General features: G+C 39.3%; 1 protein-coding gene across 5 annotated transcripts in view; it reads right to left on the reverse strand.

The window, feature by feature from the left end:
- Positions 1-18,948, reverse strand: part of PLEKHG1 (pleckstrin homology and RhoGEF domain containing G1) — a 145,896-nt gene that overhangs the window by 16,127 nt on the left and 110,821 nt on the right. For all 5 annotated transcript variants that reach the window (XM_068938742.1, XM_068938741.1, XM_068938744.1 and 2 more), the window contains 7 exons: positions 14,417-14,486; positions 5,395-5,441; positions 4,806-4,956; positions 3,674-3,805; positions 1,150-1,332; positions 970-1,065; positions 777-863 (listed from right to left, as the gene is read on the reverse strand). In XM_068938742.1, coding sequence (XP_068794843.1) covers positions 777-863; positions 970-1,065; positions 1,150-1,332; positions 3,674-3,805; positions 4,806-4,956; positions 5,395-5,441; positions 14,417-14,486 — 766 coding nt within the window. The remainder of the gene's footprint in view (positions 1-776; positions 864-969; positions 1,066-1,149; positions 1,333-3,673; positions 3,806-4,805; positions 4,957-5,394; positions 5,442-14,416; positions 14,487-18,948) is intronic.

Below are 18,948 nucleotides of genomic sequence, written 5' to 3' on the forward strand. Positions count from 1 at the left end.
AGTGGCAACTGTGGCAGGAGTTAACTAGGATATTTTGAGTGACTCATCATTTCAGAGGTGCAACAAGTTACACTGGGAAATATCACCCAGAGGCCCAACATAGGATTTTTTTTTTTAAAGGACCAGATTTATCCACTCCTAGACATCATAGCTATGAATATGATACTAGCAGGTATCCGAGATACTAGCAGGTATTTGCAACTTGTTATGAAATTCACGACTCATTCATTTTCTGTGGCATAAGGCTTGCTAGCTATCTCACAGAAAAGGACTGGGTGTCCCAACTAAGCACCCAGGGTCCAGGATGGATGTGTGTATTTGTAAAGCAAAGTGTGGGCTGCCAGTGGCTTCACTGCTATGGACCCAAGCTGGATTAAAACTAGCTTGACAGCATCTACACGTGTTGCAATTACCACATCTCAGTGGTGTGCACGCAGGCAGCTTCAAGCCAAAGTATGTTCTTTTTGCACTAGAGCTTTCTGGAGTTGCATCTCTGTTATTCATTTTTCAGCTGCCTGAAATTTTCCCTAATGGGCAGGGATGCTGTCAACACAGGTAAATTCTTCTCCCATACCAGATCCACTGTGTGCTTTTAGAGGAACTTTACCATTAATGCTAAAGAACTTTTGAAGACGTAAAAAACTAAGGTATTAACCACTGAAGGGATCACCTGGAATATTATTTGCCAAGTATCTTGCAGCTAATAAGTGTGTTTGGATTTACATACGCTTTCAAGGAGGTATGCTTTTGGTTGTAGATTTTTTTTTTCTTTTTACCTTGGCAGGAATTTTAGCAGGATGATTTTCTAGAATTAATCTCTTCAAGTGAAGAATCCACAGGCGTTTTTCTTGCTGTGACTTTGCCTGTTAAAAATTGTAGCAACATGAGAAAATCCATTACTGTAATATGCAGGGTCAGGAATAGCACACGGCCATCAGGTTATCCACAGGGCAGGGAAGTCTGTCATACCTGGACAGTGTGCTGCATCTTGGGATTTTTGTAGTGGAAGACGCTAAAGCTAAGTGGTTCCTTTGGTATTACTTCAACAAGCATAAGATTCCCACACTGCAACACAGGCAAAAACGCAAGTTATGGAGAGGTTTCAAGGAGATCTGGAGATAGCACATTACAACTCGCTTTCTGACGTACCAATATGTGAGCTTTGTATGTAAACATTTCGTCTCTCTTTTTTGTAATAAGCAGCAGTTTGTCAAAGAGGAACAACGTGCGCTCGTTTTTGGCTCGCTGAATGCGGAATGTTCCTTCCAGCACCAGCTCCCCGTAACTCGTGAGGTCTGGTCCTTTCCAGTTAGTGAGTAAACTTTGTATCTCCTGCAACAGATTGAAGAACAACAACCAAAGCTCATTCCAGACATCATCTTTACTTAAATACAGTTTCAAAAAACAGCCTGCTGTGGCCATTTCAAGCTTCCTATATAATGGTCAGCATTGGTCAACAGTACAAAGTCACTGCATGGAGGTTAGCAATGGTCAATGGTATAAAGTCACCCTATAAGGGTACTGCGGCTGCTGGGTAAGGTGCAAACATGGCAGCCAGGTGCTTCCAGGACCAATGCTAAACCCAGACTAGCATGCCCTCCTAGCATGTTCTGCTTACCTCTGTGTAGGCCCAGCAAGGAGCACTGAGCTTCCCAGGGATGCTTGCAGAGAAACTGCACAAGCTGCTGCTGACTTGTGGTGATGGAGAATTGACTCTAAGTCAATCATCAGTCTCTCATGCCTGCTCCTCTCTCCCATGCTTGTCCCTAAGCAATCCCTCATAGCGTTTCCCTTCTCCCTCCCTCCCTCCCCGTATGTCCTCATGAAGTTGTGTGGTCCACAGCTGGATGAATTGTAATCCCATCTCCACGCCTTGTATACCCATCACAGATGATGTCTCTGGGAGCTGTTCAGAGAGAAGAGATGTTTCCTGGAAGACTAAAGGACGCAGAGCGATCTGACCAACTGATCATTTGAAGGTGCCAAGATTTATTTGTATTGCTAACGATTTACACACATTACTTTATTTATCACTTAAGAAAGGCTGAAGAAACATCTGAGAACTTTACAAATCTGTCTTACTTTGTTATGACTATTCTCGTTTCCTTCAGTTGCTTGTTTTTTCTGTCACTGGCACAGACATACGATTTATGCATGGTACAGCAAGCTCTAAGACCAGATTGAACCTTAAGTCAGGCACTCTTTAAAAGTAGCCATCTGACGTTTACCCTGGCAGTGTCAGCAAAGCAGGGACAAATTTCTTTGTCCTAGGGCTGGTCTCTCTAGGACACAACTCTTGAATTCAACTACATTCAACTACCCAACTTATCAGTCAGTACATCTGAAGCATAAAAAGCACACGGGAAAAAAAAAACACGCATGCAGCAACTTGCTTTGTGCTATACACAAGACTGCTATAAAATGAATACACGTAAGAAATGGAAAAAGTTGTATTTGATCAGGTCTCTCCAATAACTTGTAAATAAATGAAGCTATAGCACAGTGATTGATTTCAGCACTTTGAAGAAGACTTTGAGCAGGAACTGTTGCCACAATTCTTGCAGAATTACAGACAAATGGCAGTGTGATAGCTCACCAAAGACCTGCACTCCTCATGACTGCAGAAACAGATTTTACTGTTAGAAGGAGTAACCGTGAACATAAACGTTTTCCTCAATTTGCCAGCTCTGCTCAATAAATCACAGAATTCACTTATTCAAAAGCCTTTGACCTTCTTTATTGCCAAATATTACTGGTTATCGTTATTCAGATTTAGAGCAAGCTGTTTGTAAAAGGCATTAGTCTGTATTTCCAGCAATATGTGGCAAAGGTTACACACTGCTGCGGGCAAGACGTTATCAAATGTAACCCTGTTCCCCTATAATATAAGCGAAAGAACGAGGGCCAAGATGCAGCAATTATGTTAAAAAGAAATAAAGGAACAAACATGACAGATTTCAGAAATGGTATAAGGCTGTTACTTGCTCCTTTTCATATACTGAAGCCATCACTTCTCTTAAAGCAACAAAAAGATGGCTGATGAAAATGGATTGTAAAATGATGATTCACTGGGAAGTTTGAAACAGACCGATGGTTCTGTAAAAATTCTATGAACTAGCCTATTCTTGATGACAAAAATTAGCTTTTGTTTTTTCCTCAAGAGTTCCTTCATTTGAAGTGAATTAGCCTTTTTCTCAACAGCAGATTTCTAGGTTTATATTTTTCGTAAAGCAACTGATGAGTCTTCAGTAGCCCAAGAGGAAGGTACTTAAACAAGTAGAAGCACAAGAAATGTCTTAAAACACAATCAATCAATACAAGAGGGAGAAATAGGAAATCACAGGATTTCTGAACAAAGACATGCCCTAGGGTTGCACAGCAGTGGCGTACAATTGAGGGAAAGGAAGAAAGGAAAGTTATCTTATGCTCCATATTACTGCAAAAAAAAAAAAAAATGCTTTACAGGATGCTGCTTGTAGGGTAGAGATTTCTGAGATTTTCCTGCAGCAGCTATGACCATGATTTCTAAGAGCAAACAGCCAGAGGCATACTCAACAGGAGCCTAAATTATGACTGACAAAAGACAGAAAGAAAAGATAAACTAAAACAATGCTGATATCTATCGACAGAAACCACTCAAAGAAATACCAGTAAAATCTCTTCGGGAACTTACTTGAAGCCTGATGGCATGCTCGTGTTTCCTCTTCATGTCATTTATATGCCATGCCACTCTCTGCATTGTATCTATGGCATCTAGCACCACATCATAGCCCTCAGTGTTCTTGTCAAGGTGGTTTTCTATTTCCTAAGACAGGGAAAAAAAAAAAGTTCAATTATTTCCAAACGAATTTTCCAATCAGATATAATACTGACTGCACCTTTATCTGTATTATATTGTCTTTATATCAAAAATCACACAAATGTGACATCTCTGCCTTTGTTATTATTGCAGGCTATTATCAATTTGGTTAACAGAAGATGACTGACAAAGCAAAGCTTTTTCAGTCAGTTTACTACTCATCCAGAAGCTGATGTGAACACAGATGCAAGAAAGAGAACAAAGCACGCTTAAAGAAAGAGACCTTTTCAGACAAAATTTAATGGCTTTCTTAAAACAAAGAACGTATCTACATGCTTACACAATACTAATGAAATTACATTGGGCATTACATTAGAGTTGGAGAGAAGAAAAACACCAGACGTTTTAAATAAAGATGAGTGTCTTTACACTTCACTAGAACATGACTTTGTAATAGGAAACATGTGTGGAAAACGTTAAAAATAAAGCAGGAATTTCCGAAACTGTTGCTCAACTCAATTCACTGGCTATGGAAAGAGTTCCCACTTCCTCAATCACTCCTCTCCACAAAAATCTGACCAATCAGGGTGTTCATATGTATTTATTTCTTCTTTCAGCCACCCCCAGCATTGCAACATGTGGAAAAATACTGTTTTTCATTGGAACAATAAATTTTTGTACAAAACTGTTTACTCATGACAATAATCTCCCAAACAACTTCAGAATTACAGACCAGCTTTAAAAAAAAAAAAAAAACACACCTAATTATTTGGACACACATTCAATGCATTTAAAACAATTGCCATATATTCCCCACTGAGAATGTATGCATATATTATGAATTGACGAAGATACAAAGAGTCTCCGTTTATAAAAACTGAATAGTCCTAAAAGACTGAGCATCTGAAGAAATACAGAATTGTTCCAACTAGCAAGTCTTGTCTTAGAGGTAGGAAAACAGAAGTGCTGCAGCCTTAAATGGAAGGCATTTCTAACGGATGCTTACATGCAAAAGTAGGTGGTACTTGAGGATTCGCTGGACAGGTTTTAAGAGATAGGAGCCCAGGGGCAAAGAGTGTTGTAGAGCTTCTTGCCGTTCTCTAAAGAACTTGGCCAGCATCTTGTTCCTCATGCACTCTGTTAACACAGCTACTGACCTGAAAATATCAAACATACATCTTTAGGACACACTGTCTCCACAGGTCTGTAGGTAAAGTCAAGAATTGTTTCTTTCTTCCCTTGTAAAAGGGGCAGCAGGTTCCTAATCCAGTCATTGCTTTTTAAGTTTTCTTGTGCATTCAGTTATGTTTCCCTTTGACATACAACCATTCTCTCCTACCAGTGGGAATTACATATTCGGAGCACTGCAGAATAAGACCGTCGTGGCAATGAAGGACAAGAATGGTCAAAATAAACCTTTAGATGAGCATTGTCCATTTTTTTGCTTTTCATTGTAAGCTAAGAAAAAAAGTGAACTCCCCGTCCGTCCCTCCCTCCAGTTTGTAAGGAACGGGGGAGGTCTTTGAGTGGGCTGAAACTCTCATTACATACCCATGCCAAGGGACATACCAAGAAAGGAAACCCAGAATTCCTACCTTGGGTAGTTGGTGCAGTACTGTGTATATATGTGGAAATCTTCACTCTGCATGGGGAAAAAAAGGTTTTTAGATTCAGATATTTTCAAAACAATACAGAAATTTCAGGATCAAATATTTTTCATTGGGTAAAGGAACTTCAGCAGTACTGTTGCTGCAATTTTCTGATTCTCCTCTATCCTCTCCCCCATCCATCATTCAAGAGCATCTTCGATCGTTTCCTTTTCCCATCTCCCACCCGCATACCTCAGCTCACATCTCTCCCCCTGCTCAGGTAAACAGTCTTTGAAATACCTGCCACACTTCAGGTTCCTGCCCCCTTGAGGAAAGTCAACCAAAGGTACATTTTTTTTTGAGCTTTCACATGAAAGGAAATATACTGCCCAGTTTTCTGCATGTCTTTTAATCCTTTTTTTCCTGCATTTATTCTGCCTTTTTTATTGATTTTCTAGTATACCTTAAAAACAATTCTGCAGTTCTGTTCAGTGTCTTCAATTCCCACTCACATCCTTCAACCCCATTTAGGCCTAGCTCTTACACCTCTAGTTTTTAACTTCCTCTGATTTGCAGGGCCCTTAAATTTTTCCCAGGAAGGAAATTTCCAGTGAAACACCATAGAGCACATTTAAACGCACAGACTGCACTCACTGACCACAGTTATTCTCTTCAGTCACCTATTGTGGATCCCTTAAGAGCTTTCTGTGCATGACAGGCAGAAACCCACCAAATGAGATCAACTTCTTTAGGGACAGGGTAGCTTATTCACTTGCCGTATTTATGTAATAAACAGCACGAAATTTAGCTTACAAATCAGATATGAATCAATGTGAAAAACAAAATAGAATCCCGTAACTGAATACTGTGCTATAGCTGCTACAACTGAGATGAGAGAGACTGATCTAGTGCAATACAGTATTATTGCATGCTCCTTATTCATTTTACATTAAAAGATTGCATTTAACATGCCTAAAAGGATCAGCAGCTAACATGCACGTGCAAGACAAAAATGGTGATGTCAAGGGAACATCTGCTTTTCCCAGTCAATGAATCCTCCATCCCATAAACCTATTTACTGAATTTCATTTTTTGATTTTGGAGAATTTTCCTTTACTTGAACAAAAAATAAAAAGGATGTAGAGATAAAGGGCTTTGTAGAGAGCCTCTAAGGTCTTTTACAACAATGAACACCTCTTAAAACACCACACCCCCAATATGCACATATCCCTAGTTTTGCCCATGTTAAAACTTTTCCCAATCTGCAGGTGCACGCTTTACAGGATATGCTCACCATGTGTTTTTTCAACTGTTGTGACTACTTTCACATTTGAGCACAGTCTAAGCATGAAAATTAGAAGCCACAGAAGTGATTTTTTACATTATGACCTGGTGGAAGTAGAAAGTTATTGCTGAAACTAGTTTGTAACTAGATGTACGTGGGTTGCCACACTTGCTTGTTACAACAGAATTGCCCACTTAATGCCGATGAGTTTCTCAGAGTCAGTGCCTGAGTTTCATTTCTTTCTTTGGCCTACAGTTGGTTCTTAACTATCACCATTTCATTCTGTGCAAGACTCTGGAAACATTCCTCTGTGCTTTAAGTTCCCATCTGCCTAACAACTTCCATCCCAAGTGATATGCAATTTCTGCAGCTTGTTGGTGTTCTAAAGACTAAGAAAATACTTCAGGACTGTGAAGTGTTTCTAAAAATCTACTACTATTTTTTTTTTTTTTCTCTGAGCCCTAGACCGAAAAGAAACGATTCTCTGGTAGTAAACAAGGCCCCAGTTTCCACTTGAAGCATCTTCAAAATGGATTCTAATGCGCTGCAACAACAGCCACACTCCACAAGGCTTTTTTCTTCTCAGTACTAGCTCACGAACAGAGAGACCAAATTTCTGCCCTCCCAGAAAGCAACAATGACTGCGCTTCATGCTCCAAGGAGCAATACCATGGGGAAGAGGGCTGGCGCAGGAAAGGGTTTTTGTTTCTTGTTGTTGTCTATTCATCAGACAGAGCAAGCTCAGTCAGTACCCGTCCACTTTTCCACCAGTAATCTTCTCTTCCCCCCGATCCTTCTGCGTCTTTCTTGTAAACCACGTTGTGCCATTCATTTTTCCAGTTAGCAGGGATTTTTAAAAATCATGTCTAATTTTTGAAAATTAGATCATGTCTAAAAAAACGACATGCTTTAGGACCATGTCTAAACTAGGTGCTGCTCACTGTTAGTATAAGATACTGCAGTTCATTTCACTGTCTCTTACTGGATTTTAATATCTACCGTTTTAAAAAAATAACTCCAGCAAACTTCTAATATACTTTTCTCTTGGGAGCTGCAATCCCCTGTTTGCCCACTAGTGTGCTGTAACCTGTTAGCACTTTGAACTGCTCCTACCTTAGGAACCTACTAGTTAAATTTAGTCCCGATTTAAACACAGTTAAACAATTGAGCTTAGCCTTTCATGCTTGGGCTGATTTTGCTGCTACTGCTAGTTTTTATGGTGGTTTACATACACTCTGTGTCCACACCCAAAGACAATGAGCTTGTGTCATAACCTATTAACGTTCACGCTTGGAACTTACAGCTACAGCTAAAACCCATCTCAGCTCAAACTAAGAATTAACAAACCTCAGGCTGCTGCACACATTACCCTGTGTAATTTTCCTAGGCAAACATTACTAAAGTAGCTAGTGCTCATAATAAATCAGGGTGCTATAGAGAAAACACTATTATGAAATTCAGTATGATAGAAAAAAAAGTGACTTATTTCATATATATGTAATAGTATAAAGTCTTTGTTTAAGGGAATTCTGGTGTAAATTATAATATATTCCCACGGTTACAATCATAGAATAATGCAATTTATAGAATTACTTCATAAGCAAAGCTCAGAGTCTTAAAACATTTTGTGACAATTTTTATGTATATGTGTGTGTATATACATATATATATATATATCTGCATATATCTATTTCCAGCTCTTAAATATACTCATGTGATTGTTCCGCTTTTCAAATAAAATGGAAAAGAATGTCCATTGTGAAATTTTAACAACTGAAAGTGTTACTTGTAAAACAAACAAGACCGAACATTTCAGGTTTTCAAAAAGGATTAAGGCATTCCCCACAAAATCAACAGCAAGCCTAAAATCCCCAAAAGCTTTTATCACAGAGCCCTCTTCTACTTTTTCTTTCTTTTCTCACCCAAAGCTGAAACTATTTTAAATGGGATTTTTGGTTTTAAATGAATTTTAGCCTAACTATTAAATGAATTTTAGCCTAGCTATTAACTGGAACAAACTTGCATTTTCTTCCTACCACATTCCTCATGCCCTCAACCCTTTTAAGAACTTTAAGAGCAGTTTTTCAAACACCCTTGTTTTCTGTAGAGACAAGACTCAAAAATTTCAAATCGCACTTACTTGTACACTCACTTCATTTCACGACAGTTCGTCTTATCAGAAACGCAAAACTATCAGAGTGCATTTAATTTCACTGAGCTATGTAAGCATAACACCAGCAGAAAGTCAATTACATGTATTTTGCCTACAGAATGAGATTGCTGCGACTCCTTCAAACTTCGGAAGCTGGTATGAATCAACACCACACACCTTCCTTAGGCCCCAGCAGGATTCACGTGCATGCCAGGGCTGAGCATAGGGAGAATGGCCAAGAGAGCTGTAAATTTGCATTTCGTTATTTAAAAGTCTCCTGATCTCTTAGAAACCTAGAACATTTAGCACAGGAAAAATCCAAACAAGTATTTTGTGTGAACTTTTATGGATTTATTTCCAAATACAGCTCACCCATACAATTTAGCAATTAATTTGCTCCCCATCACTGCCCTGGTCAAAGAACAAGACTGTGACTTGATGATAAGCAAATCCATTCCACTGAGCTAAAATATACCCTGTAATTCACCCCCCCAAGAATACTTGACTGCTCGCTTACAACTCAGTAAGCGGGCCACGCTGTCCAGGATGGTCGTTCTCCCACAGACCACACAGCTACTGAGCGCTTCTGCATATTCAAAGGGACTTTCCGTTCTCATGCTCAGCTGATCTTACCTACTTTACAGCTGACTCCACAGGGAGCACTGCACTACTGGGAGTACCGGGGCACAAGCCCTGCAGGCTAAAGCCAACACTGTGAACCGTGGGCAGAGGCAACAGAAAAGCCAAGACAGAAACGGATTTCATGTATTTCTGTCAATACTTTCTCACTGTAAGAGAAACCCCAGCTACACACATCACTGTTTCTTATCCTCCCTCATCCTCAAGGTCGTTATGGTCATTTCACCTCTCTTCAAACTAGGTTTCAAATGATCTCTGCCGGGAGACTGGAATCACTCCAAGTGGGCCCAAAGCTGATACAGCAGAGGGTGCAAAAACTGACACCAACGCCAAGACTTCAGCTGCATTGACCGAGAGTCATCCTGAAGAGCAAAGCCAAGCACAAGAAAATACCAGCTATACTTAGCTTGTCCTCTGTTGCTGAATCAATTCACTTTTTATCTCCCACACATGAAGTGAAATACCAAACTCGCGGCTACATCCCCGATCTTCTCGCAACTCTCGATGCGCTATGCTTTTTTTATAGCCATAAAAGCTACTTTAAAAGAAAATGGAGACAAAATCCGAGTCACAGCATAAGCTCAAGCCGTTTGCCCAGATCTCCTCTTTATTAGAGACGCTAGACTAAAAGTAGTTCTCCCTTCCCCCATATTTAAGCTGTTGGTTTGTGTTTCAGAAAACATATGTTCTGAATTTCTGGGGTGCTGAGTGAGAAGAGCGACTGCCAAAACTAAGCTCTCCTCTACAACTCCTCACTTAAATGCAAATGCGTGGAATACTGAAGTCAATCTTCTAATTAACGTTGGCTTCATTACAATGAAAATTGCCAACTGAGTTGGCAACAAAACATATAAACTTTTATGTGAATAATTAAGCTACAGTTAAGCTTGCACTGGAACCCTTTTATTAGCCTCTGATTACAGTTACTAGCAAAATGTCTCCAAGACATTTAATGTATTAAACTAACAGAGTTCTACAGACAGAGCCAGGACCACTGCTGGTAGAAAACCAAACTAGTACACCACTACCCTCAGTGGCAGGTTATTTCAGGGCAGCTGCCATCCCACATTGTTCAAATAAATGCCCATTCATGCTATTGCATATTGGGGCAGATACGTAAAGAAGGCAATTCCTAGTTTGACAGCAATTCATAGTTTGACACACAAAAATAATGGTATGCTTTTCAGCATTTGTGTCTCTATTTGCCTGTGGGTTATTGAACTAAAAGATCCAGAAGCAGATGGATTTAATACAATGTTGTCTGTTGTTATTATATCTTTATTCAGTGTCATAACTTTGCAGGGTTATTTTTATCTGTTATGGAGTTTTTTGTTACTGGCTGGTTCACATGAAAGACATTTTGCTGAAGTCAACAAATAAGAGCTGCCATTTTAGGAGGTATTTGCTTTGGCCATCCAGCACAATAAACGTTAAGATAAAGATTTAAATCCACAATTATGAGTCTTTGCTCCAAATGCACTAATGTGATTTGATAATCCTTGGCATATTGCATTTCCCTTACAAGTACAATCTGCAAGTCTGTCTTTATTACTTAAACATGAGTGTTATACATAGGAAATACGACACATGATTGTGTGAGGGGAGTATAAATTACTATACATCGAATGTTATTTAGCAAAGTCAAATGATGAATTCAAGTTCCACACCACAGACTGTCAAATACAGACCAGCACTAAGCCTAACAAAATTAAGTTCACTAAAAGCAAATGCAAAAGATGCCTCCATGACTATCAAACACTTCAGTTCCGATAAGCTCCAGGGTTACCTTAACCATAACTATCCTGCTATACATGCAAACAAACTTTGTGTCATTTCACATGAATGCTGAAGCAAAAAATGGCTGTTACATAATAAATCTAATTTTGATTTCTCAACTTCATGAAATGAAAAAACTAAACACAGTACCTGTAGTGAAGAGTTGATTATACATTTAATTCTTAATTTAAGATAATTAAGACTGAATCATTACAGTAAAAAAGATGGCTCCAGAGCTACAGCTAGTGTAACCTGAGCACAGTTCCACTGAAAACACTAAAAAAATCTCCAGTAGAGCTACCTTTATCAACTAAGGCTTTGTGCTGTGATTTCAGTATGATATTATTTCTGTGCTTAAGTTACAGCAAAGATCTAGCACACTCAGAGCAACCAAACAGTAGATGGCAAAAGTCCTGTACAGATTTAAAGATCGTATCCTGCCAAAAAAGGAAGCTTTATTTCCACTACTCAATGCTGGAAAGACACGAGCAACTAAGAACGGACAACCGGAGTCTGTTAAGACAGCCAGCAGTTACTGCAATGACATCTGCACGGCCAAAAACAGAACAGTGGGGTATTTTGGTATTGTTTGATTTTGCTTTTAAGCGTTTGCATTTGTCTGGATGAAGTTAGAAAACTGCTTCTTAGGACTGCAATTTCTAGCAATTTCTAAGCCATCAGATAGTTGCCTGCCAATAATGCAAATGCTGAAAGCATTTGACTAGGGAACAAAAAGCACAAGCAATGATATGCAGGTGGATTTCGGAATTAACGGACAGGAAGTTTAATCAGGAGACTCTTTTTCAGCTGGCCAGTACGAAAGAAGGAGCAACTTTTTACTGGACTTGCAATCATCACTTCTACTATCTCTGCTTCTTGTTTCAGCTAGGAGCATCCCAGTGGCTACAAACATGCAACATGATAGAAAGTCTGAAACACCTAACAGCTCCAAATTGTGAAATCTGCAAATATCCTGAAGGCCTTGCAGTCAGGCTTCAGCACAGGAACAACTTATATGGCAAAGCAGTAAAACAGTGTCAATTCTTTTTCTAACCGAACCCACAGTTACACCTGAGAACCCTTACCTGTGAAACACCCCAGTAAAATCATCAAATCATAGGGTAATTTATGCTGAATAGGACCCCTGAAGGTCATGTAGTTCAACCTACTGCTCAGAACAGGGTGAAATGGTTCAGATTGTTGAGACTTGTCCACTAGAGTTTCAAATATCTCCAAGGACTGAAATTTTACAATGTCTGTGGAAACCTATTCCAGTGTTTGACCACCCTCTCATGGTATAAATAAATAATTAATTAATTAAAAATATATATAAGTACTAATTTATATACACACACACATATATATAATCAATAATTTTATATATATATGTGCATATACATATGTGTATATGTGTGTATATATATTAGGTAGCAGTAGACAGCAATAAGTTTTTCCCTTCAGCTTTCACCAAATTCTGTTCTCTCTGCCTTTTTGGGCACCATGTTTTCCAGCCCCCTGATCTGCTGGCTCACTCTAGTAAGTCAATGTCTGCCTCCTACCGAGAAGCCCAAAATTTGTCACCGTATTCCATATGTAGTCTCACAAGTGCTGAATAGAGGGAAAGAACTAATTCCTTCAATCTGCTGACTACGCTTGTGCTAATGCAGCCCAAAATACTGATGACTTTCACTGCAAGGACACTCTGCTGGCTCATGTTCAACTTCTTGTCCACCAAGACCCTCAGATCCTTTTCTGCTAAGCTGCCTAGCCAGCCAGCCCCAGCCTGTACACAGGCTTATTCCACTGCAGATGCAGGACTCTGCACTTGTCCTTGTTGTATTCTGTCTCCTTGAAGTTAACATAGGCTATTCGGAGTGGTAACAACATGCCACAAGCCTCATTGCAACATGATAAAAATATATCCTACTCTGGTAGCAGTGGTGCCAACGCTAATATCTCTCAGTGCTTACAAAAGATCAGTTGCTAGATAAATAACAGCTTGCTCAAACTCAACTCAAGCAAGTAATCCAGCAAAACTGCAGCGCTAAGCTGGTATCATCACTTCCCTTTCCAACGAAATCCCTTGTGTCACAACAGTGCCAAAGAAAACAGAGTGGTTCAGTTAATCTTAAGTCTTTTGTGTTAGAAACAATTACTAGGCCAATTCTTCTGTTTTATGAGTGCTTGGTGTTGGCAATACTGAGCTGAGGACAAAGCCTAGAACATCACACAGGTTATTTTTTAAATAAAGACAAGTAAGCATATCTATAGAGAGATTATCTAAATGTAAATGACTAAATCCCCTTTTTCTGCTCTTCCTTCCTTCCTCAGAAATGCCACAGAGATGGCATTATTTCTTGACACATTTGACCTCTACAGATTCAAGGCAAACATGGGTTCTATGGGAAAGTCTGCAGTGAGTTAGAAGCATCTATAGCTCAGATTACTCAGTATCTTGTTGTCCTACATGTTATAGCCATTCCCCTTCTTCTCAATCGGCTCTCTGGGTTTCCTACAATGAAGGACACTACGCCTACCTTGGTTTCACGCACCTGACAACTTTGGTCTCTCAATACTTTCTGGCTTCTGAATTATGCAGTAGAATAATGAGCAGAATAAAAAATTCATAGTATTTCAGAGACACTGAGATTTGAATCCTAAGGCTGGACTTTAGGCCATCCTCATTAAAAGGGAAATTAAACATATGGCTGCTGGAATCAGAAAACATGGCCACAAATCTGTTAAAAGTTATTGTCTTTTCTAAAAGTTCAGCCATACAATATGCCTTGTTAGTTTAAAAACAACTGGAGAATAACTGCTGTGCCACTCAAGAAAAAAAAAGGGGTGTGTGTGTGTGAAAAAACAACAATCACTGTGGTACTCAGCAAAAAAGAAGTCCTAAAAATGAACCCCAGATCAATAATTCCACCAGTTCAGATACATTTCTTGAAGAAAACACCATCATCTTCTCGCTTTTTTTTAAATGCGAATCAGAACCATATCACTACTACCTACTAAGAGAAACTCCTTCCCTTTCCATAGATTTGCTACCTTTTCTCGGTTGAAATCACACCAGCCGACAGAATTAGGCCCTCAACAATTAATAAATTAATCTTATTCTCCTATGCTATTCTGCAACAGCTGTTACGCTGCAGATTCTTGCACTAGTCACTTACCTTGGAAACAAAACAGTCTGCTATAGCCACAGGGTCATTTTCACAGTTTTCCAAGTCTTGTAGAAGTTCACTAATAAAAAAAGAACAAGAAAAAGATCGACCATTGTGACACAGCTTAGAATAGACACACCTGTATAGTCGGGGCCAGACACAGCTCTGTCATTCATTGCAGTGATGCCCAAAGCACACATGTTGCAGGGAGTCCTAAAAAGGGAACTAGAACCCCTTTGAGGTCCCAGCGTCCCACACTCCCCAGTGAAGTGGCCTGTGTAAACAGATCTCTCTGCTTCTTTTTCCGATTCTAACCACCACTGCATTTTCAGCCATGATCAAAACTGGACTGAGTCACACCTACTGTTCTAGTGTTTCCTCCCACATAAAACACAACTGTATTTTAGCTCTACTCAGTGCTGTGGCCAGTGCTCCTTCTCCTTTATAGGTCAGATATTCAGATTCAGACATGCACAGTCACATAAGATCTTCATGTGTACCATCCAATAGATATTTTTTTCTCATACAGTCAAGCTGTTACCTGCATATGCACAAAGATTCCAGTTTTGACACCATAACATGTGATTAAAACACAGAACTGCGTATCTTTCTACCAACACTTTGAGCCACACTGAATTGCCTTTATGAATGTCTCACTTGATTCTAACAAATTCTGACTTCATAACAGCTGCAGCCCTGGAACATCCACCCCTCCAACAAACTAGCAACGTCAGATGACCACTGTGATGGTCTCTTTCCCCTAGACATAAAGCCATTGCGGTTTTTTGTTTGGAGGAAGACGAGGACACTAAGGAAATGGTACTCCCATGTAGTTAAAAATTCAAGTTGCCACAACGACATGGAACACCGACCTCCTAAGCAAAGCTGAGTACCTTCCTTCCGATTCACAGTTCTTCTACAACACTCACATTGATGTAGCTGGATAGTTATTTAGTTTGTACATCAACTAACACAGGCAAGTGAAACAAAACTTAAACCACATTGAAGTACATGCCCTGTCCTGTAATGACATTCTACGTTCTAAGAGCTTTACTTGACCGAGGGAGATGAGGAGCTACTCTGAAAACCACAAATGAGAAACAGGGATGTATTACACATACAAGAAGAATGGTAGTAAGTTCACCAAGGAAAATTTGTCTGCCTTTAGTAGGTCCCTTCACTGGAGGAAAACGGTTAGCCTGGAGAAAGTTTTCTGGAAGATATAAATTCTATGTGCATAAAAATAAAATCCTACTGAGAGGATTTTATATTTTTGACATGCCAAGCAGGAAATGAATTCATTATATGAGGAGTAAAGCAATAAAAGAACATGTTCACTATTGTATGAAACGCAGTTCTTGGAGGTTGATTCAATTAAAGAAAGATAATTCAAGCAAGAGAGGAAAGTCTCAAAGGTCTCTGCATGGTCCTAATGTTCTTTAGAGCCTTACTGAAAAAGGCATTCAAAAAACTAGAACAGAAACTGAGTTTGCCAGCCAAATGGTTCTTTATAGAATTTTTTTTTAGATCAGATGATTTTTTTTTGTCTAGTGTTACTTTTTTTCCCCATTTCACAGATGGCTCCGAGTTAATTTTGCGTAAGATTTCCTAAGCCTTTATCTAGGGAACTACCTTTTTCCCCTCAGAGCAGACACAATTTCCCTGCTTAACTAAGAAAAGTAACACAATGGACAAGTTTCCTGACTTGTTCTTTGCTTCTCTAATTACTGGAGGAGACAGGGAGAAGTTAGCAGTCACAATGATCATAGTATAACAGACAAATAACTCAAGGTCACTGGTCACTAGCCAGTTTGGATAGCAATAATATAACCTACATACCTCAATTTCTCCCTTCACTAAAATGGGGGTGAAAATATGACTCTTGCTTGACACCACAAACTCATAAAGCTCCTTTAAGAGTTATGCTCAGCGTTACTGCAACGTCTTTCATTGGCTGATTTAATTTTAATGATTGACAATTTTTTGCAAATGAGTTTTGGGTATAACATCAAATGTGCTGAACAGGCCCAGAGGACTCCTGCTGTGCAGTCAGCAAACGTTCTCCTGATGGCTTAGAATACAAAGCATCCATTAACAATTTATTTCTACTGGTCTCCTTTAACACCGTGCTATTTTTCCTTGCAGGATACAATAATGCTGCATTTAAAAATCTTCCATATCCCTGCAATTGAGTCCATCACGTAGCAAACAAATCAATAGTTTGCGTCTTCAGCACAAGCCCATAACATAGGGATACTGTGCTTTGAACAGTTTTGCTAGCTGTACTGCAAGATCTTCTGTCTCATCTGGCTGATAAGAATGGGATTGGTAAGAGCAGCCTGCCTGTAACAATAAACAAATCAGTCATGCTCAGGAATCCTAAAAAAACTAAATAAATCTTTCTCTATCAAGCTGACATGTGAAAGAGCAAGTCAACTATTTTAGGCTACATCTGAGTACCTGACAAGAAGCAGTAAAAATAATGGCAGAGAGAAAGCAGCAGCTCTCATAAGTAACACAGCTCTCAGCATCCATGAGGCACTTACACTAACCGCCCACGCAGGAACAGAGTGAGGAAGCACTGTTAGGGGAACTCAATGCTCTTGCAGCTGAATCACTAACAATACTTAGACTGAAGCATGCCACAAGTGCCAGGGCAGTCTCAGACCACATACTCAGTTATATAGCTTGGGTTATTATGGGCTGGAAAAGTCAGAATCCGCACAGTCATAATCAATTAGCTAACATTAACTAGTTTGGGAACAGAAAAGTAAAAAGATGGACAATTTTTCATGCAATGCACTTATTATCATCTCAAGTGAAATGAATAAAAGTCTCAAGCAATGGCTTTTTCATTTTATAGAGCATGAATTATTTTCAAGATAAAATAGTGTTATCTTGCACCAGGAAGTGAGGACTTTCAAAGTGACAAAGCCCAGACTAGTATCAAATACACAAAGTTGAGTGGAATGAGATAAGCACCTTCATAACTCTGCAAATAACTAGTATATTTGCACGTACAGTTGAAAAGTGAGGCATATTGTCATTTTATTTATCATACATCATCACCACACTATTAAAAAAGAGATACAAGACTCCCTCTTGATCTGAATTGGAGCAAATGAAAGATGATAATGACAGGTACATGAGACAGGCAATTGTGGTGGGATGGGACGAATGGAAAAAGGCAGGAAGAGAACAGCATTATTTGTCCTGAATCCAGGACAAAAACAACTGATCACTGAGTACTGTGCATCTAACCAGAAACGCTAATGTAATAGCATTACTGAGAAACTTCATCCTTTTGATGCCTAATAGAGCACAACATTCAAACTACAAAAGGGACAGAGCAAGCACAATCTGGTCATCACAGCTGAATACTTTCATCATATCAAAATATCTGGAAAACGAATCTGGAAACTTCAGACTTCCAGTAAAAATAAAAAATAAAATAAAATAAAATAAAAGAGAGAAATTCAGCCTTGGTATAACTTAACTGCCACAAAAATCCTGTGGCAATTTTTTTTTTTTAAAATACATTCAGAAAACAGCTTTTCCATTAAAAGTGAGCACCGATAAGCACCGACAATGAGCCAACTGTTACCACACCATGAAGCTCAGAACAACAGGAATTTCTGAATATGACAAAGCTGTAGAAAACCGTTTTGCCCAGTATTCACATACTTCTGCAGTCACAGCCCCCCCAGTGCTCAAGCTTGGCCAGCAGCAATGGATAAAACACGTGCAGAACCTGGCGAGCAGCAGAGGTTTCACCTTAGCCTCCCATAGGGGTGGCTGAGTGTTGCTAGAAGTACTAAATCCATGCACGCTTCTCCTCAGAGCTCCCATTTCAGAATCAAGTCGTGGTACGTATCTGGTCACAGATGGAGAGTTTATCCTAAATTGACACTAAGGAGAATCTCAACAGGAGAGGCCAGAGAAGAAAGGCATCAAATGCTGACTTAGAGAAAAATTTCCTTTTCCATCTAAATAAATAAGCAACAAGCAGGGGAGCTTTTCCCAAGCGATGGAGACTGTGGGAATACAGCCAGTGATTATGCCTTAAGAAATAGCTTTCCAACAAGAGATTGTAGTGACAGGACTAGCAGTTAGTGTCATGATCATCATTTCTGCTATTGATGTAATACCTGAAAATCAGAATTAGTTTAGCTGAGAGAAATTCCCATTCACTGGAATGGAATTTCTCAGACTTATAAAGTCCAAAAAACCTCAAGACTAAAACCTTCCATCATTGACAAAACCTATCGTGTACACAAAAAACACTTTTCAAAGCTACCTCTTTTTCCAAACATTCAAGGGCATAAAAATCCACACACCAGATAAATGGACATTTTAATGGCCAAATTCAAAGTTGAGAAAAACAAGGTCATTCTGAAAGTACAAAATCATGCTCACAAAAAGCATCTGAAACTACTAACACAGAACTGCCAGATGGAACTTTTTCAAAGGTAAAAATAAATACAAAGACTCTAGGGTACATTTAGGGTCCAGAAGCTACATGCCAAATTTCACGCAGGAGT

Source organism: Struthio camelus, chromosome 3 (assembly GCF_040807025.1).
Source record: "Struthio camelus isolate bStrCam1 chromosome 3, bStrCam1.hap1, whole genome shotgun sequence".
In the NCBI taxonomy this organism is placed as follows: Eukaryota; Metazoa; Chordata; class Aves; order Struthioniformes; family Struthionidae; genus Struthio; species Struthio camelus.